General features: G+C 38.8%; 1 protein-coding gene across 1 annotated transcript in view; it reads right to left on the reverse strand.

Moving 5' to 3' along the window:
- The window catches only part of LOC124162987 (nose resistant to fluoxetine protein 6-like), a 90,532-nt gene that overhangs the window by 28,674 nt on the left and 35,560 nt on the right, over positions 1-26,298 (reverse strand). The window contains exons 6-9 of the mRNA XM_046539770.1: positions 21,800-21,960; positions 20,354-20,522; positions 11,032-11,225; positions 8,593-8,734 (exon numbers count right to left, since the gene is read on the reverse strand). Of these exons, the coding sequence (XP_046395726.1) occupies positions 8,593-8,734; positions 11,032-11,225; positions 20,354-20,522; positions 21,800-21,960 (666 nt within the window). The remainder of the gene's footprint in view (positions 1-8,592; positions 8,735-11,031; positions 11,226-20,353; positions 20,523-21,799; positions 21,961-26,298) is intronic.

The raw sequence follows: 26,298 nt of genomic DNA on the forward strand, positions 1-26,298 counted from the left end.
AGACCCTTGAAGCTAGTTTTCTAAACGATATTTTCATGCTAGTGAATTTATTCTTTTTTGTATTTATTCCCTAACCGATTTAGAGCAAAGAGCAGATACGTCTATTAACTCGCTAACTTCACCAAATAAAGATGTCACATCACAAAGGATTTTACTAAATAACCTATTTAACAATCATTTTTTTATTGTAATTTATGGGTCGCCTGGGGTGGCGACACCCCCTTACCCCCGAGGCAAGGAGACAATAGTTTAAAATAACTTTTTTTATTTCTCTGACGCTTTGGAAGGGGATCTATCCCCTCATCCCCCCCCCCATTAGTTACGCCACTAGTCCAGCATATTTGTTGCAGCTGTCCAGTTCGGCAGTACTGGTCAAGCATATTTGTTTGACATGAAATATCCGTTTTTCGACTTAAAGAGATCTTTGTAATTTTATGTTATTTAAAAGAATAGCGATATTTACTATATCTGTAAATGTTTGGTGATATCTCATGGCATTAGAGGAAAGAAGAACGAAAGACCTTTGCTTTGGCCCCCATTTTATTCATCCGATTACGAAGCAACCCGGCGTTACCCGGGAAGGACAGTACCTACCGAGAGAAGAGGGAAACTTGGAACTTGCTATTCATGGTCACATGGTAAGATTATTAGATAAAGGAACGAAGCAGGTATGATGATGGTATACATATGTAACAGCAAACAATGGAAAAAATTATTTCCGTGCACCACGCACGGGATCAGCTTATATCCCACTCCACTACATTGATCGTTGCGGGTCCGTACGTGTGTAGACCAGAAGCGTTTTGTGAACATATAACCCAGCAAAAACATTTGCTCAAAGTGGATTAATAGTTGAGTGTAGAATCCATTGAGTTAGGTTTTCCCCTTGAGCGAGTCAAGAGGTGTGCCTATCAGCAGTATGTCCCAACTACAGAAGTGTTATAACGTAACTAACGGTAATAAAAAAATGACGCGTTGGACACAACCAGAAGTATCACTACAAGCTTTGGGAGCATGCTACGCACCTATTTACTAACTTTGGTTGCAATCTGTGCAGCCGTATTGAAATGCAAAGCGGACAGACAAACAGACAACCTATTTTATATATGTTGGTATATTCTAAGCTTCTTGTTTGGTATACCTCTCCTAATAAATTTTACAAAATTCACTGTCCACTTATTAAAATTATTTTGTGCTAGTACTCAGCGACAATGCTTATGTCTGAGAGCCCCTCTTCACTCAAACCAAAAAACAGCTTCTCACTATCAATTACTTTCCTGCAGTCTTTGCTTCCTCAGAAGGCTTCTCAAAATATTCATCCTTTCACTTCCTCTGCACACGATTCACGCGGAAGTTATCTTCCGTCTCCTTCTCTGCCCGCTTTTTCATCTTTCACTTCTCTCAAAATTTTGCGAGCAAGGGATTCTGTAAAATGATCCTCTCTAAATGGAATAAAATATAATATTCAGATTTTTAAAAGTTATGAAATCTTTGCTACGATTTCCCGTTTTATTTCTATATTTTCCTCTCCGAAAGCGAAGCACCATCGGAAATTTTCTTTCCCGAAAGTTGAAAGTTGTATTTCAAAAAAAGTTACAAGGTTCGAACACTTAAATACTTTCTGAAAATGAAGTGTGATAAATAGTAAAAATCTCTCAAGATTGCACTTGATCACTTGTGGTAACAATTTGTGTGTATAGTCTTTGAAGTACGAATTGTATGGATGAATTGTTAATAGGTGCATTCTAGCTTTCCTATTAATGTCTCATTATTTACTACGCTCTCGGGGATTCCTTTTGCTTTAAAATCCTGATATTTTTCTTGCTCTGCACCCAAAAACTTTGATTAGTCCGGAAATTCAATCATTCATAAGTAGAAATTAATGGGAACTCTCACTATTATGCATTCGTTTTTATTTTTATGGAGTGTAAAAAATAAAGAGGTCCGTTTTTTTTTTCGTTTTTCTATCCGTTTCCAACCTCTCGAGTATTTCGCGACGAAAAATCGATGGCTTTAACATTTTCGCGTATATGGTGATGTCGTCACGAACTCATTCCGAACTGATCACCGCTTGTCAGCCACTCCTTAACATTGTGCCTCTCTTGGTTTTTCGACGTTTAAATTCCTGTAAGGGGCCCTTTCCCTCCATCAAATGTGCTCCCGGAGTGGGTGAATAAACCAGAAACTAAATGACGTCACCAACCTATCGATAGCGAGAGGCAACATTACCGTCTATTTATTTTAAACTTTCATGAGAATGGGTTGGTGGAGATTATATTTTTTGCCGTTGCTTATATTTGCCATCCACCTACCGAATTCTTATAACGAAACGTGATCTGAGCGTACGACCCCAATGCGCTAGCAACAATTCATCCGTTTCAATAAACTGGCTAGCCATTCATACGAATGAACGAAAGGTTGGGTTGTTACCTATTCAATTCCAGGAAGAAATCTCCAGGTACCTGGCAATATTAAATATCTGCCAAATTTGTCTGAGTTTTAACGGCGTGATTCCTCATGCTTTCATGGTTCCTCATTTATTCAAGAAAACCCTTCCATTTAATTTCTATGTGAAGCCGCAGTACTTCTTCTTTTAATGACCTCTCAGTTTGCGGAAAGAACCTTGAGAGGAAAGGCGCAAGAAACGGTTTGGGCTTGCGGAGGACTCCCGACGAAGAGATTGATGAGGATAAACTTCAGTTCTTAGGCCGGCATCATTGAAGGGATGCTAGTCCCTCTTTCGAGTTTGATCTCTCCCAACCCTTGTGATGATTAAAGCCGAGGGACAATTGATGAGAGTAATTTGCGTTAAAATGCGGAGAGGTAAAGATATTTCGGGGAAAGGGGAAAAGGAAGCTCTTCTCGATTGATGGTGAAAATATGCTAAATTCTTGAGAACCCTTAGAGGGCATTTAAGGTGACTATTCAGCTGAGAGACGAAATTCCTTTGTTAATTATGAATTATACAAGGTCACTCAGTGGGGGGTGGATAAATAAATAAAATTCAAGGCTAGACCTTCAATTTTTACTCAGGTTTTCCCATGGATTATCTTCACAACTCCTGATTTTCAGGAGGAAAATAACGAATAGAAAAGAAATATGTACCTCATATTTCAATTAATGCTTAAATCTGCTTAGTAGGGAGGCAATGGGGTATAGAATAACGAAATAGTGCTCATTTAAAGCTTGAACGCCCCAAGCCAACAAGTCTTGTGCAATAATCCTTGTTCCCCCTTCATTGAGACATACCCCCCTTCATAGACACCTACCTCACAACAAATCCGTTTACAGACGAAGCCGCCTCATCGCTCGTGCATCAAAGCAAATCCCACAAAGGCAATCCTTTAATTGATTACTTTTATTCAAGTATCTAGGCTCACACATTTATTTCCAGGATAATTGGGGAGCAATCATGATCTTCGCAGAGATTTAAGTGACTACAAAAAAATAAGTTTTAAAATATAAGACACGGTCTCAGGCGTTACTTATGTTCCCCTCCCAGTCACCTTTACTTAACGTCACACTACCACCCCCCTGCGACCCTCCACCTTGATTCCCTCATGTCTTTTAAACCTTTTGAGAACCCCTCCCCCTTTATCCCCCCCTTTTGTTCCTTGTCGTTTACCCCATGCAAGCCAGCCCGAGGCCTCCCCCACTCCTTTCTTCAAAAATCAGCTTTACCCGCCATCAATGTTCCTTCCCACCCACCCCCTTTTTTTTATCCCTCCCCTTCCACCCACGTTTACCTATTTAAGAGCGTGCCACCCATCTAATTGTACCTGATGATAACACTAAGTGTTGAAACCGGTCGTACGATTAAAAATAAAGTGTGGAATAAAACATAGTTATTTTATTTCATTCAATAAGTTTTAAAAGATGGGAGGAGTTTCATTTTTACCTCTATTTTCCCACTTTTCCTGCCCTCCGTATCCTTCTCTTAATGATTCTAATATCCCCAGATCGATTAAACAGTTGCAATGTTTTAATAGTTCTGGAACTATTTTCCTTTTTACAAATAGTTCTGTCTGCTGAACTTCGGTAATTTTGTTGTATCTTCTACCAAGTGCAATAGAGACAACGAGTGCTCATTGTGAGTAAACTCCGCATGCGAATGATCCCTTTGGAAAAAAGGATGTAATGGGTGAGTGAGATTGTAGTGGGAACGATATCACTTCACTGTGGGAGAGATGATAACTTCGCGTACAGATTATGATACTTGGGGGCAATTTTGACCTCACTTGGTGTTTTAATGACGTTAAACCGGAACCCGCTATGCAGATATTATGCAAGCAAAAAATAATTAAAGCCTTTTCGAGTCTTTGCTTGTTGTTACATTTTTTATGCTTGACAAATCGCTTATTCAAAGCATTAGCATCGCATTTGGTGCTCGGTTATTCGCTTTTGGCTGGTTTTTAGGACTCTTATATTTGCGCAGTGGACGTAAAACAAATTATTCCTCAAAGAGTTTCGTGAGCCCTTTTCGCTTCTAGCATCATGACATAATAATAAATGCCGCTTGCTATGCATGAGTGATTTCGGGCATGAATCGTTTGTTTTCCGAGTGGATTCCTTTTCCAGGTAAATCTGACTATGCCAAACCATGCTGAAATGCCTTTGATGCATTTATATTTATCATGGAATGACGCAAAATCGCTCATTGCGTATTTTATCTGTCTTTAGAAATAGGGTTCAGTGGGTAATGGTCACAAGTAGGGATGTGCGAGTACTCGAAAATTCGAGTCGAGTCGAGTAGTTGGTACTCGACTCGAGTGTTTCGAGTAGTGTTACGAATGTCGAGTCGAGTAGTTTCGGTTACAGAGCTGTCGAGGGCAGTGAGTTCAGAAATCTGCCGGCAGGAGGCGCTATTATTAAACCCATGTAATAATATCGTTGTTAAATACAATAAGTCGTTCTAATGCCCAGGCTCTGAAGTTTCAGCTTGCTGTATACAGAGCAGTACCCGGAGGCGTATTCGGAATAATCGGAGTGAACCTCTGCGTCGCCCATACTTTAGTGTGCGATACTTTTGTACCCTACCCTACTTTCTTAACTCAAACGCTCGAAAGTAAGTAAAAATTGTTCAGATTACTAGGAATAGATATGTAACATTTCGGCTTTGGCGGACAATGCCGGTTTTCCCTGTTTGACGTCACAAATAGTGCCATCTTTTTGATTTTTTTAAATATTACTTACGTCCGATGTTAATTTTCGCTTATTACTTTGCTGCGTTTTCTTTTCCTTCTTGAACTAACGAAACAAGAGTTGATTTAACAAAGTGAGAATTTAAGAAAAAATATTTTGGTCCGTATGGCTAAAGCTAACTTCTATAGTTCGTTCGCATCGCCCAATTAAATTCCATGAATATTCAAGCTCCTTAAAATCGTTGGCATATATTTTAATAAAAATTCCTTGACTTCTTAAAAGTCGCAATTTTGTCAAAAAGGTACTTGTCCAGTCATACGAGTAGCGAAAGATAATTTACTGCATACAGTAATACTGTAACATGGAGACGTCAAAATCTGCTACCCAATCATATAGAACAATTGACTTTTATGCAAGAGAATTTGAAAGGATCAAATATTACATGATTCATTTGCGCATGTAATCTTTACTACAATGGTGCAAATGCTTTTATTCAGGGGTCTTTCTAGCAGTTTGGATACATTTATAAATTAAGTTAACTGCATATTACTTTATGATAGTTCATTTCAATTGTACTTATGGAATTGATTAAGGCACATTAATTTTCATTCATCTCCTAATTATGTTACAATTACTGTCGAAATTCCCATTTTCTTTTCCTTTTTATATCACGCTAAGCATTCAGAATAGAAAACTTGCAAGGGGATTGGAAAAATGGGAATAAGTTGGGGCCATACAATAATATAAGTGCCATAAAAATACATAAATACATTGCCATATTGCCAGATCCAAATGACCAAACTCGACTAGATACTCGACTCGAGATCAAAAAGCACTACTCGTACATCCCTAGTCATAAGTAGTGGTACATTTAAGCATCATACATTTATGGGTATTAAGATGGTAGCAGACCCGGAACTAGGGCGGGGCAGAGGGGACACGTGCCCCGGGCGGCAGATTTCAGTGGGCGGCAATATTTGATAAGTTTATTTTTTAAAGTTATTTGATTTTTCCTTTGAAATTATAGTAATTATTAATTTATAAACTACTTAACAATAATGTCGATAAAACTTCATATTAGCGTACATGCGATGTGTAATTTCAACTCCCGAATATGACCTTAATTTCTTTATAAAAGAGGAAATAATTCCCCAAGGAGCCAGAGAATAGGTCGTAATAGCGGGGATCATCAGTACTCGTTATTATTGTTGGGGATGGGGGGAATCGAGAAACCGATCTTTGCCCCCTCTGAAAAAAACTCCTAGTTCCGGCCCCGGATGGAAGCAGGACTAGGTTCCAGTAGAGTATGTTTATTCGTAGGTATCGTTGAATGGATGAGGTCAGTATTTTCGGGCTCCGTCAGCATTTATTGACAATGATCCACAACAGTTTCGCCAGCTCTCCTCCTGGCGTCATCAGGTAAAAGATGCCAAGAAGCTTCGTGGCCTAATGTCTTTTTTTCAACCAGGAATATCCTTCGGCCTATCAGAGTGCGCCCTTAAATTTTCGCGGAATTATTCTATTCCATGCGCTGTTTAGTGGTTTCCCATTTTACCAGTTGAAGTAATGGGGAATTACACTGAAAATGGATGATTATTCGATTTAAAAAAATATCCTTCACTCTGAAAATTACAGTGAGAGTAGTTCTTCTCTAACCTGCGTAATGTTCGTAAAATTCCATTTTGAAAATTGTATATTAAACTTGCGCTCCAAACGACCCATCGCCATGTTTGCTTAGCGTGACGTCAGAGTCCAGTAAACAATACGTCTACGTGGCGCCAGTAGAGTATTTGCCCCAGTTTTGGAAATACCTTTGTATCTCTCAGTACTATTTTCTCAGTACGATTTATAGCAATATATTGCTTATGTCAATATCATTCATGTGAAAGATTTATATTGAATAGGTTTAAAGAATTTTTACATACTGTAATATGCACAGTCTTGATAAATATCGTTTATTACTCTTACATCCTCCTCATCTACGGCGATTACCACAGTATAAGATAATTGTTCTCACTTTACGTTCTGGTTACACATTAGCCCCAAGGGTGCAAACGCTTAAATTTATTTTCAGTTGAACCTATTCAACTACTGAGTCACTGTCTCTTTCTCTTCCAGACCATATAAATGCTAAGTAAATCGGCTTCGAAAATGTTCCGTTGTATTTCTTCAAAACGTTAACTTCACATAATCCAATATTAAACCCAGTAGTCATAAAAATCAATGAGTTAATGACAGTAATTAAATGAGATACGAACCAAGGTCTGGGACTAACGAACGAGATAGTTGGTTTAATTTGTTTCATTTCAATTTCGCGGCTTCTCAAATCCGCGCGAGGAATTTCCATTGCCGGAGAATAAATAAGCAGCCATGAATTAATCTACCTTCAGAATGTTCCTAGAATGCGCCTTACGAAGTCGGAGTCAGCCATTGCGCAATATATACACCGTAATATCTTTAAAACTATTCACAACTGTTTTTCACACACCCTTCAAGTTATGAATCAGTATTGTCTTAAATGTTTTTTATCGTCGTTACTGTTTGTTACTGCCATGGAGCGAATCAGTTTACTCGCATTCCGACGTCATAGGGCGTTCTTGTAGCGCGAGAGAATTAAGTAATTCTCGCGGACTTTGAAGCTGTGTAGCAACAAGAATATTGAGAATTGTGAATTCATATTTTGCATAAGTTAATAACTCTAACTTAGTTATCGATAAATGTAAAAAAAAATACTATTTTAATTTTAAGAGAGCACCCCATTTGGTCTTTTGACGATTTATATGGCCTCTCGTACAATTTCCAGGAAATATTTCTCCTCTTTCGCTATTATTTTGGTGTCGTCAAATAAAATCTTGTATCCTGGTTCACTCCAGGCGTGCTCTGCGATTCTTTGATCTGTTTGTTTAAAGTTGCTCTCCGGTGTTCATTTAAACGTGTTTTCAGCTCTCTCCATGTGTATGCGTAAACAAACTGTTATTCAAATGTTTATTTTTGTTTAAAAGTGGGGGAGGGTAAAAATAACCGAATAAATACGCTTACGCAATTCTTCAACGCTCCCAAATATACCTATGTACATACTCCATCATTCACACAACGCCATAAGCGCAAACATACAAATAAATTCTTAGGGTAGGAAAGAAAGGGATAGGAACGCAATTCTTGAAAAAGCACGAGGACAACAATACTTTCCATCTACCACAACCCTGTTGTCTTCGTATATATTGCTATCCCTTTCTTTCCTACAGAAGAACTGGAATTGTTGTAGACGTTGTGATAATGTCTTCGAAAACTATTTTTTCCGCGTGTGTTTCTTTTACGTGTTTTTCATTTAGTACTAGTGATTTACTATAGTATTACTATTATGTGCTACACGTATCATTTTTCGATGAGATTTTGTGTGCATATTTATGTACATGGGAGATAATATATACATAAATTGTCACTACCTACCTTGGGGATTTTTATTTCCCTGGACTGGATCACGTACTTAGCGTATCCGGCGGCCATTCCGATGAAATAGGGGCTGGCCCTCGTGTGCGTCGGGATGTACATGGAGCGGAAGGTGTCGTTGGAGATGGGGTCGCTCAGTGTCCTTCATTCGTTTCATGTGAAAAGGAACAACAGAGTGACAGTGTAAGGGGAAGGCATAGCATAGAAAATTATACGTACAGAAATATTCATGACAGAGTGAAATGAAGGCAGAAAGAAAGATTGTCAAAGGTGAATGGCTCCATCTCCAACACTTCGATAGCTCACACTGCAACCGTTTTCACGGCTGCTGAGGTCTTCTTCATAACTGCTGAAAGAATAGAGTGACAACCCGAGAAGAATATCTGCAACGGTTCCCAGTATTCATCGGGGCCTTGTTGATCAGCAAAGCCGATTTCTCTCACCTTTTCACGTGCAAAAAATACTTTTCAAAAACTAAATATGCCTAATTTCTCACCGCAACGCGATGTCAGCTATTTAATCTATGTACTTCGTAGTTTACTTTTAAATGAGAGTTTTATTTTCCTTCCTTGATTTTCATTTTATTTCAACCTTAATATTGTCGTAAACCAAAGTTTTGATGAAATTGTGTTATCTTAAGATTTTACAAACTTGAAAATATCTCAGAGCAAGACCCGTTGCAAATAAGCGAGTGCTGTATCTGAGGTAGCTTCCCTAAAGCACACAAGCGGAATTCATTCGAAAAATCTCTCTAGAGAATGCCTCAGGATTTCAGGCTTTCAATCATCAAGCAACCAAAAAATCCGATCACCCACATTTCTTTAGGATGCATTGCCAATACTGAATTTACAATGACATATTTTTGTACAATTTACTTGCAAAGGAATTTCCAGTGAAGAAAGAATTTCTGTACATTGTTGCTATTGGTTTTTTTTTGCTAGAAACAATTTTCTTTTGCGCGATTTTTGCCATACTCGTAAATATATCCCCGATTTATATCGGAAGTCGCTCGCAGAAGGAATCTGGCACAAGATTAAAATGCCAGAATCGATCCACCTTAATGACCACTTCTTTTAAAAGTCTATTCAGCCTCTCATACAAGCATATTAGATGGATTTAGCATAGAGTTGATGAATGCAACAGGGGATTAACGTTGCTCGTGATAAAGTGGAACGCTCTACGAACAGCACGTGCGTCCATCAGTTCCGGCATATCAGGAGAGAATTTCCGTGCCGCAAATCGCTTCAATTCCCTTGGCAACGAAGCTGCTGGCTGAAGCAAAGCGAAATAGATAAGCGAAAGAGGTGGCGGTTTGAAAGAGAGACAAAAGAAGCCTCACTCTCGACGTCACGAACCCTCGACGCAAAACAGGCCACGTGGCAAATCCTTCCGGGGACGCGTACGGCGAGCGCAGATGTTAATACCTTTGTGCGGAAAGGGCGACGGTCTGCTCTCCCCACCGACGAAGAGGGATTTAAACGTAACAGGGAGGATGCATGCACGAGGAATTAACCAAGGAGGTTCGAATATACCCGATATATATACACTCTTTCCGAGCACTGTGAAAAGTATGGCAGGAATAGGGTAGCTGGTGTAGAGTAATTTTATCAAAACATTGGCAATCGCGCAAGTGAAAAGTTTAACCATAATTCCCAAATGCATTTTTATTCGCTCTCCTACGCACACAGTAAACCTTCTCTCTCTTTATTGGTAGCCCTCGCGAAATTACGTCCCCTATACTTGAATGAATTTTTCTGGAGTATCCAACTGGGTTTGGGTCTGCATGCTGTAGGAAGAAGTTTCGTGGGAAAGCCCTCAGCCCTCAATGAAACGTCAGCCTGCAACATCCAGATCCTAACCCGTTTGGAAACCCGAGAAGAATTCGCGAAAGTCATTCACTGGGAAAAACTCATGTTCTTCATGTCCCGTATTCCTTTTTTTTAGGGGAAAGTAATATTGGAACTCGACAATTAGGTTGTACAATTATCGCAGTGAAACATTAAAATACAAGGTTTCTTAGAGTAATTTTAAGAGAATAAATTAGCTGCAGTTCTACAAGTGATTTCCTATAGCACCAAAATAAAAATGACGTTAATGACTACTTCGTATGGTCATTTTTCGTATTCTGTACAAGCAATATTTTAGAGGAAATATAATTATTATTGTGATAAGTTTCCCTTATGGTATATTAAATATCATAATACTATAATACTTCACCAACGTATTGGAGTTTTTACCCATCTTTCCATCTTTAGGTGTATAAATGTATGTACACCAAAGTTCAACTCAACTTAAGCACACAACTCAAGACACACTTCAGCACAACTTAATGAATAAAATTGAAAATAAATAGCATATCAACACTAAAATTACCTTAGAATGAGAGTAAAATCATCAAAGTGTTATATAAAACTAACCTCCCTCAGTTTTGCTACTCACTTCATATAGAGCAGGAGGAGGGCGTCGAGGCGCTTCACGTAAGTGACCAGGAAGGAGGTCACGATAGAAGCGACGGTGACGGTCAGCAGGAGAATCTTGCCGAGCGTGGGTTTCTTCCAGAGTAAATAGACGATCGGCGGCGAGATGATGAACAGGTGCATGTCGCACGTGATGTACCAAGACTGGAACATGCACTGTGGGACGAAACGGGGCAAAATCTTTGCGATGATCCGGAGAGACATATTCATAACAATAATAATCATACCTCATTGCTCACCATATCGATTTTCATTGACATGGGCTGGGTTAGCATATTAGTAGTGAGCGTGATTACCCGCGTAACCTAGATACTCACTACTTCTTCAACTAAATGACGAAATAGACTTACTACAATTAGAAAATTTTCAAGCAAACAATCATTTGTCTTTACCAGTAATAAGAGAAAGATGGCGGGATATTAAGTTGCAAAGTTGTCCTTGTATTCACGCTTACTATATGACATTATGACATGTCCCATAAAACACAATAAGTGTCATATTTTTCCGTTGGCTTACCCCGTGAGAAAAAACTTTTTTAAACAGACAACCTTCACAAAATGTGCGGGGGGATTTGGTCGTGCGCGATTTTCAACCCTACCTTCTGCATATTTTTTTACCCTTTCGAAAATGACGTAAAGGCTTTGAATCCGTTTGGAGACCATGCAAACCATGAAAAATTATTCGAAATAAGCCCGTCCATGTTTTATGTTGATTTTATTGGAAACTTCGACAGATTGACGGTAAAACCTTCAGCAAGACTACCAACCCTCCAAATCTATCAAAAGTTAAACAGGAGTTATGACCGTGCAAGTATTAAAAAAAATTAAACAGGTTCTCAAGTTAATTTACGAGTTCTTGTATTTGTAACTTTCTGGAACCAGCATAATCTACTAGTTTTACTCAAAGCCCGTCATGCAGTATTTTTTAATTAAAAATTTAAATAATTTAAAAAAACTTCGACATTTTTATTGACCTTACAAATATCTCTTCATCTTAAATCAGATATGAAGATATTGGACACAGGCGTCACGGAGAATGTCGATATCTATTTGGTATTCTTTTTCAAAATATTGTCTTTTACCGCTGTTTAAAAACGATACTGTAATTTGTTTTGCCTGAAGCATCCCCTTGAGTGAATCCGATGCGAGCAGGTGAATTCTCGCTTCTCCCCATTTTAGATCGATTTCTCTTTTAGTGTGTATCGGAATTTTGGAATGATTTGGAGGGTATTGTCGCCCTCCTTTTCACCTCACTCTGATAATTCTCGTGCTTCCATCAGAAACCATCACTTGCGAGCTCAAATCGGAATCTTCTCTTCCTAAAATCAAACCCCGGTTGAGTGCTGCCTCGCGACACGTGTCTTTATCTCGCTTCACTGACGCCAAACCATTCCTTCTTATGCCCTCGTCGATTTCTGTTCGTACACTAATAAACATCTCTACCAGTCGCTAACTTATAATGGCGCTCAAGTTTCAAGATCGATTTAGTGGAATCGTTCCATCTTTACTGCACATATATAATTGTAAAAAATGAGAAATTTATTGCAAAGACTAATGCCGATACAATATCAGCTTTAGTTTAATTCTCCATTTTCGAAAATGGCACTGTATAACAATTAGTCGTTCTAATAAATTGTTTTAAAGGGGTGTTTCTCATTAGTGCAAACATTATAATGACTCTGAGGACTCTGAGGACTCTTCTCACCCTCGCGAAAAGTTCATCACTATAATTCGACGGAAAAGCGTGAAATCTTACCGTTGGCCATAAATGATATAAACTAAGCTGTTGGAGCTCTAAATTGGTCTTTCTACTGTTTGTGCAAGGCCTGCCTGCCAGCCTAGCGGCTGGAGTACAACCAGCCAATCGTTGGGGAAACGAGTTTAGTACAGGGACCTGGATGTTTCTGAATTCGGAAGAGCTTCATTTTAATAACTTACTCCTCACTTTATGTGCCAGTCTTTTATTGTAAATATTATGTCTAAAATTTTAAATAATGTTGTCACAAGTTCCGTGACAGACATTCGCAAACCCAATTCTTAGTGACATGGATTTATTCAAAGAGAAAGTTTGAAAGATTTTCTTTTAGATTTACATGAACTTCTAAAGCCGGTAGCACCAGTACCCTCAACAGTTTTTACCTAAACTACAATTCTACTTGAAAATCTCAAAACAAGAAGTATTTGTCACAAAAGCTTCCACACATTTTTGGCTATCTTTCCACTTTTACGTCATTTGGAATTATTATGAGAAAGCGATACCACGAAAACGTCGGTGATGTATTGGATCAGTGGCGTAAATGAGAGTATGCGTTGGGAGGGTGGAGGGAACTGAAGGGGCGACCCAGGCAACGGTGGAGTCCGGTAACATTTTTGAAAAATGTCTCATCTCAATAACTCTAATGACTTAATGCCATGGTATCAGATGCATCTATTATGTATCAAACCTAGACAATAGATTTAAATAATGTATTATGTATTAATGTATAGATTTAAATAATTTTTATTTCTCTGAGGCTTTGGGGGGACTATCCCCTCACCCCCCCCCCACCCATAGATACGCCATTGTATTAGATATATTGCTTATAAAACTATTTATGGCTTCTGAAATTATGAGGGATTGCATACTTGACAGTTATGCTGAACTCGAGTCATCGGGTAATTTCCATGACAAATATAGTGAAAAATATTTCAGGTGCATATAACTCAAGGCATCAAGGTCGATATGATAGAACTGCTCCATCATGTCCAAAAGTATTTGAAATATATCCCCTTCTCTGAAACAATTTATGACTAATATGTCGATACAGTGCATAATTTTCGAGTTAAAATTGCTAATAAATGACTTAAAAATTATACAATATCGTAGTTAACTTGATTAAAAAAATGGAGGCTTGCAAATAATTCTGTCCTACATCATGGGGTGACTAGAAATCCATGGTTAAATAAAAACACAGTACACAGTATATATATATAAGGTTGTGGAATAGTACTGTGTTTTACACTATGATAAAATAATTTAATGACGTCTTCTTTCGCAACGCTGAATAGATTTCTAGTCAATAAAATCAACAGATTTAGGCGTTACTTGGTGGAACGATGAGATATTCATGGTTAAATAAAAACACAGTACTATAAGGTTGTGGAATATATATATAAGGTTGTGGAATAGTACTGTGTTTTTATTTAACCATGAATATCTCATCGTTCCACCAAGTAACGCCTAAATCTGTTGATTTTATTGACTAGAAATCTATTCAGCGTTGCGAAAGAAGACGTCATTAAATTATTTTATCATAGTGTAAAATTGCAAATAATTCTATCGTATATCCAGGCGTGTTGTTGAAAAATTAGAGGGTAATATTTTTTCAGGAGTTCACCAGAAAGTTTGGCGCAGGGACACCCATTTCACACTACCCGCCTTTCTCTTCGTGCTCTCATTATTTGCATGTTCCAATTAGTCTTGGAGTTCCACCAAACTCAATCCTCCTTCTTAAAACCCAACCCCAACGAGTGCGAGCACCCACAACACGCGTGTGTGCACTTTAATTTCGGGCTTCACAGTAAGGTTCTTCTAACCAGGTCGCGTCACGCAGTTGCCTTATGTAACACACCATATCGGTGCAGAAAATTGGCGGGAAATCAAATTTTATGTGGCATTGACCCAATGAACCACTAATATTGCCATTGCTTTGGAAAACGCACCGTTAAAAATTCATCATCATCATCATTAGTCAACAATCCTAAAATTGGTTTGACGCAGCTGTCCATTGCTCTCTTCTATCCGCTAACCTTTTCATAGCTACATATTTCTTCTCTTTTACATCCTTTATAACCTGTCCTATGTGACTAATTCGGGGCCGTCCCTTGCCCTTTTTCCCTTCCACTTGTTCATCAACGATTGTCTTCATCAGGTCATCGTGCCTCAAAATGTGGCCAACTAGGTTGTCCCGTCTTTTGCTTAATGTTTTTAGGAGGCTTCTCTTTTCTCCCACTCTTCTTAGTACTTCCTCATTACTTACACAATACACGGTCAATCCATTTTATCGTCATCACTCTTCGGTAGCACCACATTTCGAATGCTTCCACTCTTGATTTCTCTGCTGCTGTGATCGTCATAGCTTCGCTTCCATAGAGAAACATACTCAATATGTAGCATCTGATGAATTGTTTCCTTACTTCTATGCTTGTATTCTCAGCTGAAAGAAGATTCTTTTTATAGGAAGCCCTCTTCGCCTTGCGCTATTCTTACTGACTATTTCTGTTTTGCTTCGTCCATCGTTGGTTACTCGGCTTCTCAGGTAAAAAAAAAGTCTTTCACCTCTTCAAGCTTATGCTTTCCTGGGTTAATGTTTGCCTTAGCCTCCTCTCTTTTGCTGCATACTAATATCTTAGTCTTCTTTTTGTTTATTTTTCAGCTGATATCTGGAAATTGCCCTTTCCATATTTGTCAAAGCCTTCTTCAAATCCTTCTCTGTCTCGGCAATGACTGCTATGTCGTCAGAAAATCGGAGCATACTAATTTTTCTCCGTGGATATTGACCTCCGAAGCTTTCTCCTTGATTTCATTGATGGCTTTCTCCACGAAAACATTAAAAATTGAGGGCGACTGATTTCTGGCGTGAAGTATTTGGTTCGACACCAGGGATGTCCTGAAATCATTCGTCGCAAACGTAGTGCCGTCAAAAATCCGCGAAACCTACTCCTTTGAATCATGAATAAATATGCTAGCATAGGACCCACGAGTCTTTTATTTTTCCGTATTATTGAAAAATAACAGGTCACTTGAAAATGTGGCTTATCTTCTGGTCTGAAGACCTCGGTTTGACCCTGAGGGTGATCTAATATCTCATTTAATTGTATTATTATTTTTAGTTATTCAACTGGACTTACATCTGGAACCAATATGGCTAAATCAGAACGCACCATGGGAGCGTGACCCCACCTGGGTATAAGAAGCTTGCGTCAAACCATCCAATCCATTCCTTCCAACTTCCGCGGCAAACTCGCTGATTCGGGAGCAAAGTAAAAGAGGGAGGAGGGTGAACCGGAAGCGGGGAAGAAGGGGAAGGAGTGGGGAGTAGGCTTTGCGGCGAGGCGCGCGCGGGAAGCAATCAGAGGTTTGTCGCGTTTTGAAAAGAAAAGTTTTGGCGCGCGCGGTTAACGACGCGGGCGCCTTACTCTTTGGATAATTGCGAGGGCGACAGTCTCCCTTTCTCGTTTCCCTCCCTGTAAACCAGGTTTCGTCGTTCTTTTTGCTCCGGCGGTTATGGAGGGATGGGGTAAGAGGAGTTGTGAGTCGCGGGGAAGTGATTGATGGGGTATGGTGTGATGAAGGAGGGAGAACCAAAATGAAATGCGATAAAAGGTCGATATGTGCTACGCAGCTCTCGAACGGTGGCAGCGTGGGTTAAGAATCTATGCACGTGCTCCTTTGAAAAGAAATCTGATGCACATTATAAAATAATTTTCTATGATATTTAACTTACGGACGAATTTTTGTTTTAATATTCAAGGAAGCATTCCCTGATCCCAGGGAGTCGTGTAACACGTTTTAAATTATAATCAACAGATTTAGGCGTTACTTGGTGGAACGATGAGATATTCATGGTTAAATAAAAAACACAGTACTATTCCACAACCTTATATTTTTGTAGTCTACTAGTTTCAACGTTACAACGTCTTGTCTTGACTAGAGTCTTGATAATGACGTTGTAACGTTGAAACTAGTAGACTACAAAAATATAAGGTTGTGGAATAGTACTGTGTTTTTTATTTAACCATGAATACGTTTTAAATTAATTGACAAGAGGCAATTCTCTCTTTCATTACGAATAGTGAGTTATCTCAGTGGCAAACATTTTGTGGGGGTCCCTTTTTCCGAGTCTCTATGTTTTGAAATCTAGTTATTTATTTATTTGCCACCTCTGGAAGCGTAGAATACTGAAAAATAGAAAATAGCGCCCACAAGCATAACTGCAACTGCCTAGTAATGAAGAGCTTCTCAACGGAGTTTTAAAAAATCGATGCTTTCAAAAACTAGATCGTATTAGGTTATAATTATAGGAAACTTCCTTCGTTTTCGAACAAGTTCACGGAGAGAAAAAAAGGAGTGGAAGCGTTGAATACGAGCCGTATGCGTCAAAGTCCAAGTGAATTAGTTGATGATGCGCTAGTATGATGGAAGATCAGCCATCAGCAGAGGCTCGTTGGTGGTGCATAAAGGCTAGGCGCTCGCGAAGAATTTGCTAAAATTGGCTGTCCGGTCTATGACTCATGTATTTGCTCAACAGCCTCGTCCATTATCCTGCCCAACTTCTCAATCTGTCTCATTATTCGACTGACGGACGGTTATTTCTAGGAAATATTATCTCTCATCATCCCTTTCTCATTCAATGTTTGTTTGACTCTTTGTTTTAATCCGCGAATACGCTTACAGCTTTTCCTTGTCCAATCAATAAATTAGTTTTGACTGCGTGCTCCTCATAAATTCATTGAACTTCAGCACTATGCTAAAAAACGGTCACAGCTGCTCCTCATCTGAAGATTCACTAATATAAATGTACCGTGATCTAAGCATAGAATATCCTAAAAATTTATTCACATTCCATGCTCTGTATGCACCATACCAGGCCAGTTACCTTCACTCATACATTTGTTTTAGCGCTAATTGAAAATTGCAGTCAATTTTACTGTTTAATTGTCCTCAATTCATTCGTTCAGCAGAAATTATAACAATCGTTTTAGCTGTTATTCAGTGCAATCATAAATTAGATTTCTCATTATTAAAAAAAAGATATCCTATACCTTTAATCCTGTTCTTTTTCGCACATTCCTCGAGATTGTCTCCGTGAAACACGAATTCCGATTTTACTATGATAGTCCAATTTATTTGTTATATCCGTCACTAATTGTTCCTCATTTATTTAAACTGAAATTCCATCTGAATTATTAAATATTTAAGCGCATTTTTAAATGGTAATACTTTCATATAAAGTGTTTCCATCTAATAATAGCTTAAACTGGGCAATGAGTACGAATTGCTTGATGGTAAACCATGACCAACGATGTAGCTATGAACGTTCTGTTTGTTATCATTTCATTTGTTGAAATATAATAAGGTAAATCATACTTTTTCTGCCCATTCTACTACTAATGGATGTTTTTTATTGTTATTCTTCGCTTGATTCGATTTTCTCGCTTCCTTCACACTTCCATGAGTGATTAAAATGTCTCGGTAGATTGTTTTACGGGCATCCGGAATTAATGTTGTTCATGTTCACGAGACACTTTATAGCATCAATCTCAAACCGTTCAAGTCCCACGAGTAAATCTCGAATGAAAGGTCAACGAACTCTCACAGAAAAAAATCTAAATGGGAAAACTGGAAGAAAAAAACTTGAGACTAAGAAATGTTATGAAGCAGGCGAAGAATGGAATGTGTTGTCATTCCAATCTCTCTCCTGCGACTTCACTTGAGTTTTATTGAATTGATGAGTATTGGATGAGATTTATGGATGTAAGGTTCAAAGAAAATTGCATTGCGTGGGGAACAATACAATCTTGATGTGTATTTTTTAAAGAACTATATTAAATCTTCGACTCGAGTGCTGAAAGATGAGAACTTTCAGAGTGAGAATAAAAAGGTATCCTTTCTGCTTAGATTAAACAAAAATCTATGCTTCTTTTAATATCGAAAAAAATACTACCGCTTGCAATATTTCCGCAGTACTTATTTCGAATATTATTATTATTAATTTTTACATGCACATTTAGAACGCAAGCGGTTGTACTTACTCTTTCAAGTGAAGTTCGAAGTTTTGTATGTATTTGACTCCGTAATTTATCTTCTTCTCCGAGAAGCTGTAGCGCGTTTTTGCCTGCTCACTTTTTCACGAATTCATCCTTCAACTTCATCGCTTTTTAAATACTGCTCCGTGCTACTTTTAGAGTTGTTAGCTAGGATACCTTCCTGAGTACCACTAGCCATTGTGATAATTTTATGCCCCCAGGTTTGTGTGAAACATCATCATACTCCCGCGAGAAAAATCTTAGGAAAAGACGTGGGTCCGCGAAGAAACGAAATGATAGGAGCGATATAAAAATGTTTTTGCCTTGTCATCATTCCTTTTCCTCTTTGACGATCCTTCCTTGTCCTCTTTCTGCTTCCTTTCGACGAACTGCGCGTGCTCTATATGATGACGCGTCGCGTCGTCTCCCCAGCCCATCCAAACCCCTTTGCAACTCACAAAACTGGGGGTTGGCGGAGCGGGAGATGTCTTGATTCTCGTTATCGCGAAATGAAAAAAAGGAAGATTTTCCTCCGAAATCCGGAATGCAGAAACGACTTTGCGAGGTCATTTCCCGATTGAATGGGTGAAGAGATAAAAAAAAGGTAGGTCGTTGGGAATGGGAACTTCTTACTTCGTCCTGACGATGATTTGAGATACAATAATGTGAAAAAATAAGAAACTTGGGAAGCAAAGAAGGAAACCTGCGACAAAATAAATTCATCTCCGCTCCCTGAACCATCCGTCTTTTTGGTTAAATATTAAAGGCAAGACGTGAACACTGCCGCGCCAATATCCCCACCCCCCTTCAATTCTCTATCCAAATTTACAGCGTGGCAGCTATGAACTCTCTAATTATAAAAATTACTCCGCGGGCCTCATTCGTTGAAATTTCTGATAATTGCTACCGAAGTAAACGAACCTCAATCCATGTTTACCACCTAATTATATACCAAATGTAGTATATCTTCGGGGCGTACTAGCAAATCGGAATGTACAGCCGAATTCAAAAGTATCGCAATGAATTGAGCGGCGCCACTTACGCCACAGATAGGAAATGGAATTTCGGTATTTTCTATATTGATAGGCAGAGAGAAATTTGATCTACATTCCCATCTCCCGCGATATTTTTACTATAACGTCATCATAGGAAAATATATATGGGATATGTGCAATTATAAATACCACGTGAAATGTGCAGCTCATGCTAGATAATAAATCCATCTCTATAACTTCAATTTACTTTCTCTCGTAAATTGATCGATTCGTCAAAGTAAATTTTCTTACAATCAACGCAGTATTTTTTTCGACGAGAGAGAACGAACGTAAAATATATAAAAGATCTGCCGCAATATCACTGCAAATAAGGTCACTGCGGGTTAAAATTCAGTTTGATTGATTTACACTAGAAGACTGAATCGTTCCCGTGCACGACTTAAGAAAACTCAATTTATAGGCAAACTGGTCACAAAATTCTGAACACTTGAGCTTCACTCACCAGCTTCTCTGGGTTAACATAGTTGTTGATGTAGAGTACGTTCGCCCACCAACTCTCAGCACACCTTTCTGCTTCTAGGCCCACCTTCTGCTGCCACAGCGGCCCGGATCCGAACTGAACAAGCAGTGTCGTGTAGAACGCCAGCACGACCATGTACACGGGGGTGAGCCTGCAAATGACCTTGGGGGTGAGTACTCAATAAAGCCATTGGCTTGCATATAAAGGATTAAATACGAAAGTGCATTCTCCATGTTTTTAATTTTAAGAATAATTATTACATCATATCCATCCCTAAAACAAACGGTAGGGATAGATATAATAGGACGTAGTGGTGTCTTAAAACTTAGGCAAGGGTAGCCTAAGGAAAAAAAGTAGTTAGATATTGCGAAAAATCGAAGATAACATCGATAAGCTCAAATAAAAGCTGCTTGCAGCACAGTAATATAACCACAAAAGAATATTCTCAATAGTTTTTATACAGAATTTTAAATGTTATGAGCTAATAAATTATATCCAAAAATATATCTTACGTGTTCAGACTTCATTTTGTGGGATAAATGCTGTTAAAATGGTGGATGATGACAGGAATGATCTACTAGAATGATAGCATGAATTAAATGAAATAATTTTGGAATATATTTTGTAGCTCGAAAATTCCACTAGGGAAATATCCCAATACCCAAATATATCCAATTAGCGCCAGGTGTTCCACCAACTGAACATCCGAGGAATCCTACTTCACTGCGGAGTTTTGTACTCGAACAGAAATGATACTGAGATTGAACTTGCTACCGATTAAATTTCCACAAATCCTTCTTTTTCCATATTTAAATATGAATTTATCTCCATATTTTTTAAGGGTAGTGTAGGTCTTCCCGATAGAAATGACCAACATTTTGAATCTTTGAATCTATCTTTACGGCACTTATGATTATACCCCCGCAATATCATCAACTTATTTCGGAGGCACGAATAATGGACATTTTTTCACCCCATTTTTCATTGGAAAGTCTTCAATATCACAGTATATCGTACCTCTTAGCTTGCCTTAAATATTACTGTAAGTATAGCAGCATTGTCCCCTCCTTATTCAACTTCACCTGCTTTTTACAAAGGTCTTGTCATTTTAGTTTTAATGAATGCTTATCTATGCTCTTTCAATAAAAATTCTCTGGTGATGATAGCTCTAATTTCAAGCTTTAATAAAATACCATGGACATTGATCGTGTGAATTATATAGGGTGCTCTGTAAGACTTTCAAGATTTTGCCGCCCCCTGACATCTGCCGCCCGGGTCACGTGCCCTCTCTGCCCCGCCCTAGTTCCGGGAAGGGCATGGGCCCCACCCATGGAAAGCAGGCTTAAGAGTGGATCATGAGCCTGTGCATTTGATTTCATGGTGATTTCATATAGTTCTTGACATTGTGCATACGTCGACTCTTCTCACCTGACGTAGCGATGAACGTAGAGCATGAACACATTGATTCGCTTCCTCTTCTGGTACTCATGTAGCAGCAGGTAGCACACCAGGAATCCACTGATCGAGAAAAAAGTGTCCACGACGATCGGTCCATTGAGGAGAATCATAGCCGTCATTTTCGTGTAGAACTAGAAAGAACCAAAGAAACGAACATCATTGGGTAAAATCGAAAAATTAAATATTTGTAATGGCATCTTTCTTGAATCAGGAGTTTGAAATATAAAAGCGCCGAAGGCCGTCATATTAGGATATAATAGTGGAAAAGTGGGCACGAAACACCTCACTCAACAATATGGTATCTGTAAGCTCAGTTTTAAGTTGATGTGAACTCCAATAAACAACTCCACACGTCAGCAAAGAACCTGGGGCCTCACAAGGAATCACAGGCTGATAGGCCACAAGCTCTCTTTTGAGGAATTACAGTCTCCTGAAGGCAATTACCCAGAAATTGAAAGGGTGTTTGAGGTTGTAATGCCCAACGTTTTTGATCAGTACAAATATTATTATTGTCCTTCCACATGTATTCATTTAGCGTTTCTTGAATTTTAGAAAATTACCAAAGGTAAATCACATTATTTAAAAGTTCAATTATAATTCTGTCCGGTGCGATTCTGAAACCTGCGCGCTACGCTCCAGACAGTTGTATAGAATAAAACCCACAGCTTTCTTTCAATTATTTCGTTATATATTCATTTGTATGAACTAAATATTCCCTCTGTCCTTACTGGAAGAATTTTCTTCATAGTGATGTCGTATTAATTTTTCAGACCAATGACAAAATCTGTGGAAGCAACTTCATCGTACCTTGATTATTATCTACGTGTATTTAGTTGCACATTATAATCTCTGATTCAAACCATTAGAGTCTGATAAGATTATAACTTTTCAAAGGTACCCAGTAAATCATCATCCCTCAAACTTACATGGCGTAAATTTTCTTGCCGTTCAGTCCTAAATCTATGGTGCTTTAAAATTAGTACAAATTGGTTAAATATCGTTTTTCTATTGGGGATGGTGAATAGTTAGTAGAAGTGATAAACTAGAAATTGACGAGTAGTATTTTGTATTTCAAAAGCGTTGTGCCGTAAATAATATAAATATTTTAACATAATAGATTAATTCGTTCTTGGGAATGGGACTTGTTCAGAGCAATGACGTAAGCTGTGTAGAAAAATAATATGTATGGAACGGGTGATGACGAAAAAATGTAAGTGGGGAAAATGAGAGATTGGAGCAGTGAAAAAAGTTTTACTTGGTCTCGTCGTATTCAGTTGCTTTGGATTTAGTCACCCTGAGCTACTCGTAAACTTGAGATGTTGTTCGAGCAGTAACTTCTAAGCTCCATCCAAAATCTGTCATCAGCGGGTAGATTGCCAAGTGTTATTCAGACATTTGATTCACGTCTCAGCCGACACGAAACCTCACTTTTCCGTGGATGCACGACACGTAGGCGGGATGAATCAAGCTAATTCCCGAGTGCATTCAATTGTCACTGAGAAACACTGAAGTTATCACTCCCTCGCATGGATCATGCTCCTTAGCTCCAGTGCTCTCAATGGTAATGCATGGGAAGCACGCAGGATCGCGCGATGTATAAGTCACTGCATGAAACAAATCAAAACTAAGATTGAGCGTCTATTGCGTACCTGCTCTCTCATCTCCTCACTCTCATCAAAATAACTTTGTACGCCCTGAATCAAGATTGCAATCAGGTAATACTACTCAAGTTATCCCGAGTTTAGGTCTTATTAAATGAAAGAAAAGCGTTTCCTTTTTTAGTTTCATAAGACATTAACTCGAGATAACTAGACTGGTATTAATATCAAGTGGTAGCTTGAGATGTATTTATATCAGAGGATGAGAAGTATAGTACTTTAATTGCAATCTCTTGAAATAGCACGGAAATTATTCTTTTTACGGAAAAATTCTTTAACATTCAGCTTATCATCTGATAAAATTACTATAGTTACTACTTCAGTTGTAGGTAGGTTTACGTGGGGAACTTAACGAATCACTCCGGCCAATACCACTGTCCACAATGAATTTCCCTCTTCAATTCTCAGTAAGACGTGTTCACTTTCAGTCTATGCGTATTAATCTAGATCTATTCCTCCTCGGTCCCAGCTTACCTTTCATTAGCTTATAATTTCGTTCTGCGACCCAAAATTTCCATTTTTCTTTCGGATTCAGTCGATGGAATTCATCATCATAAATATGATAAATACTATCCCTTTTATTGCCAGCCTATTTTTCCCGGTATGCTGAAGAATGCCAGGGCTTTTTTGGCGAATTTGTAGGTTTGCGCTTAAAAATTTACATAAATCCTAATATGGATTTTCAGAAACTATTTTTTTTTATTTGCTCCCAAAACTTACGAGTATGTTAAAGCATGGCATTAACTAAGAATAATTACCAAAGCTACATGAAACACAAAAGATAAAAGGCGTGAGTGTAAAAAAAACCCTGGCCGATGGATCGGCCCCAGACACTCTTCGCACATGCCTGGGCCTCCCCTGGGTCGATGGATAAGGGCTAGAGAATTTTACCATCGGTCTCTCATTCGTTAATCATGAGAAGAGTTCCGCACATGGCTCGAAAAAAGGGCGTGACGAAATGGAGAGCCAGTTTTGCTACCGAGTTGATCGCTAAAAAGCTACTGGTGTCTCAGTGAGATGATGGAATAACTTCATTCGGAGTCCATTTTGGGAAAAAGGTCTCAAACATGAACGTTTCTCTGCCAGTAGTCAGTTTTATCTTTCTACATTTAAGATGAGATGATTTTGATGAAGAACGATGATAAAGATAAAATGGATCGACCGAGTGAGTGCTGAGGTGTTGAAAAGAAGATTGGGAAAAAAGAGTATTCTTGTAAAAACCTAAAAGAAAAAACGAGGCCACTCAGTTGGCCACGTAGTGAGGCATGATGGCCTGATGAAAACAATCGTAGAAGGGCAAGTGGAAGGGGAGAATGGCAGGCACGGCCACGAATAAGTAACATATGACAGGTTATAAAGGATGAAAAGGAGAAGAAAAACGTCGATATGAAAATTCTAGTGGATAGGAGATCGGAATTGAAAGCTACGTCAAACCAATCTTAGGATTGTTACCTAATGGTGATGAGTCATTTTTATAAAAAAATAAGCATAAAATAAAATAGCTGGTTAAAAAAACGGGTCTTTCAAGTACTAAGGCTCTATCAAACGTGATTGCTAGAGGAGAGAATGCTTTGTAGATGGTGCGTAGTATGAGGAGGAAGGGAATAGGGTCTATAAATATAGTGAAAGGGAATAGGCCTTCTTATGAACTGAAGAGGAAGGTGTAGATGGAGAAGGTGAAGCTGAAGATAGGAGGGAAGACGGCCGGAATAATTCGCAAATCCTCCACGCAAACCTACCTCAACCTTAATAATAACCAAACGTAGATGAAGAAAAAATGTCGAATGAGCTCAGTCTCATTTTGCATACTGTGTCAATTCAATAAAAGCGTAAAGGTCTCTAGTGAAGGGAGCCTTTAAATTTCCCCCAGCGCTAGGCTGATGAAGCAAGGTTTCAAGCGGTACTCGAGGGAGAGAACACATATTTGACGGGGCAAGAAGGCACCTCGCCCACTCCACCTCCTCCTTTCGCAAACCAGACACCGGCTTGATGGATGCCGTGTCGCGGCGGGAAGAACTTAAACCGCAGCGGAGCACTTAAAGGGAAGTTGCGTGGAATTAATGCTTTGGAGTACCACTCCGCATCATGAGCGTTGCTTCAAGATCATCCATATTGTGGGGATACACAGATGGAGAGAACGCTGGTGGAGGGAAAGCATCTGCCGTCAAAATACATTCATTCCATTACGGTATCTCCGTTTTAAAAATCGGCTGGCGGTAAAGTAAGTTTACTGCGGTTTTTCAGAAAATCACTGACGTATATCGCGTATGTTTTGGGGACATGGGATATCCTCAAAAACTGGTCTCTCACAGGTATCTAAGGTTTTTGCATTTAATTTTATCACGCATGTACAAGTTCCTGGTATATTAATAGGTCTTTCAATGTGTTATCTATAGTAAATCGAGTATATTTGTGGATATGAGGTGGTGACAGTATTTTTTGCTGTCATTAAATGAGGAACATGTGAGTTATAACACATATAAGCGATTAAGTTACGATTACAATCGATTCATAAAATTAAAGTTCCGCTAGGGCCTTCCTTCTGGATCAGTTTCTTTGAAATATAATTTGTAATTTAGAACTGCGACGAAAGAAATGGGCTAAAACGTGGATTTCAGATAACGGATTTTCGAATCGCAGGATAATTTATCAAAAATGGAAGTTGGTGAAGAATGCGGCCTCCTCAATGGAATGAGGAAACTACATGGTAAAGGGATCGAGGAGATGACGTTATAGCGGTAATGAGAAGCTTCAGACAGTAATTAAGTGGAGAAAGTTGCGGCTGAGGGAAAGAGAAAGGGCGACGATAGG

Source organism: Ischnura elegans, chromosome 7 (assembly GCF_921293095.1).
Source record: "Ischnura elegans chromosome 7, ioIscEleg1.1, whole genome shotgun sequence".
Lineage (NCBI taxonomy): Eukaryota > Metazoa > Arthropoda > Insecta > Odonata > Coenagrionidae > Ischnura > Ischnura elegans.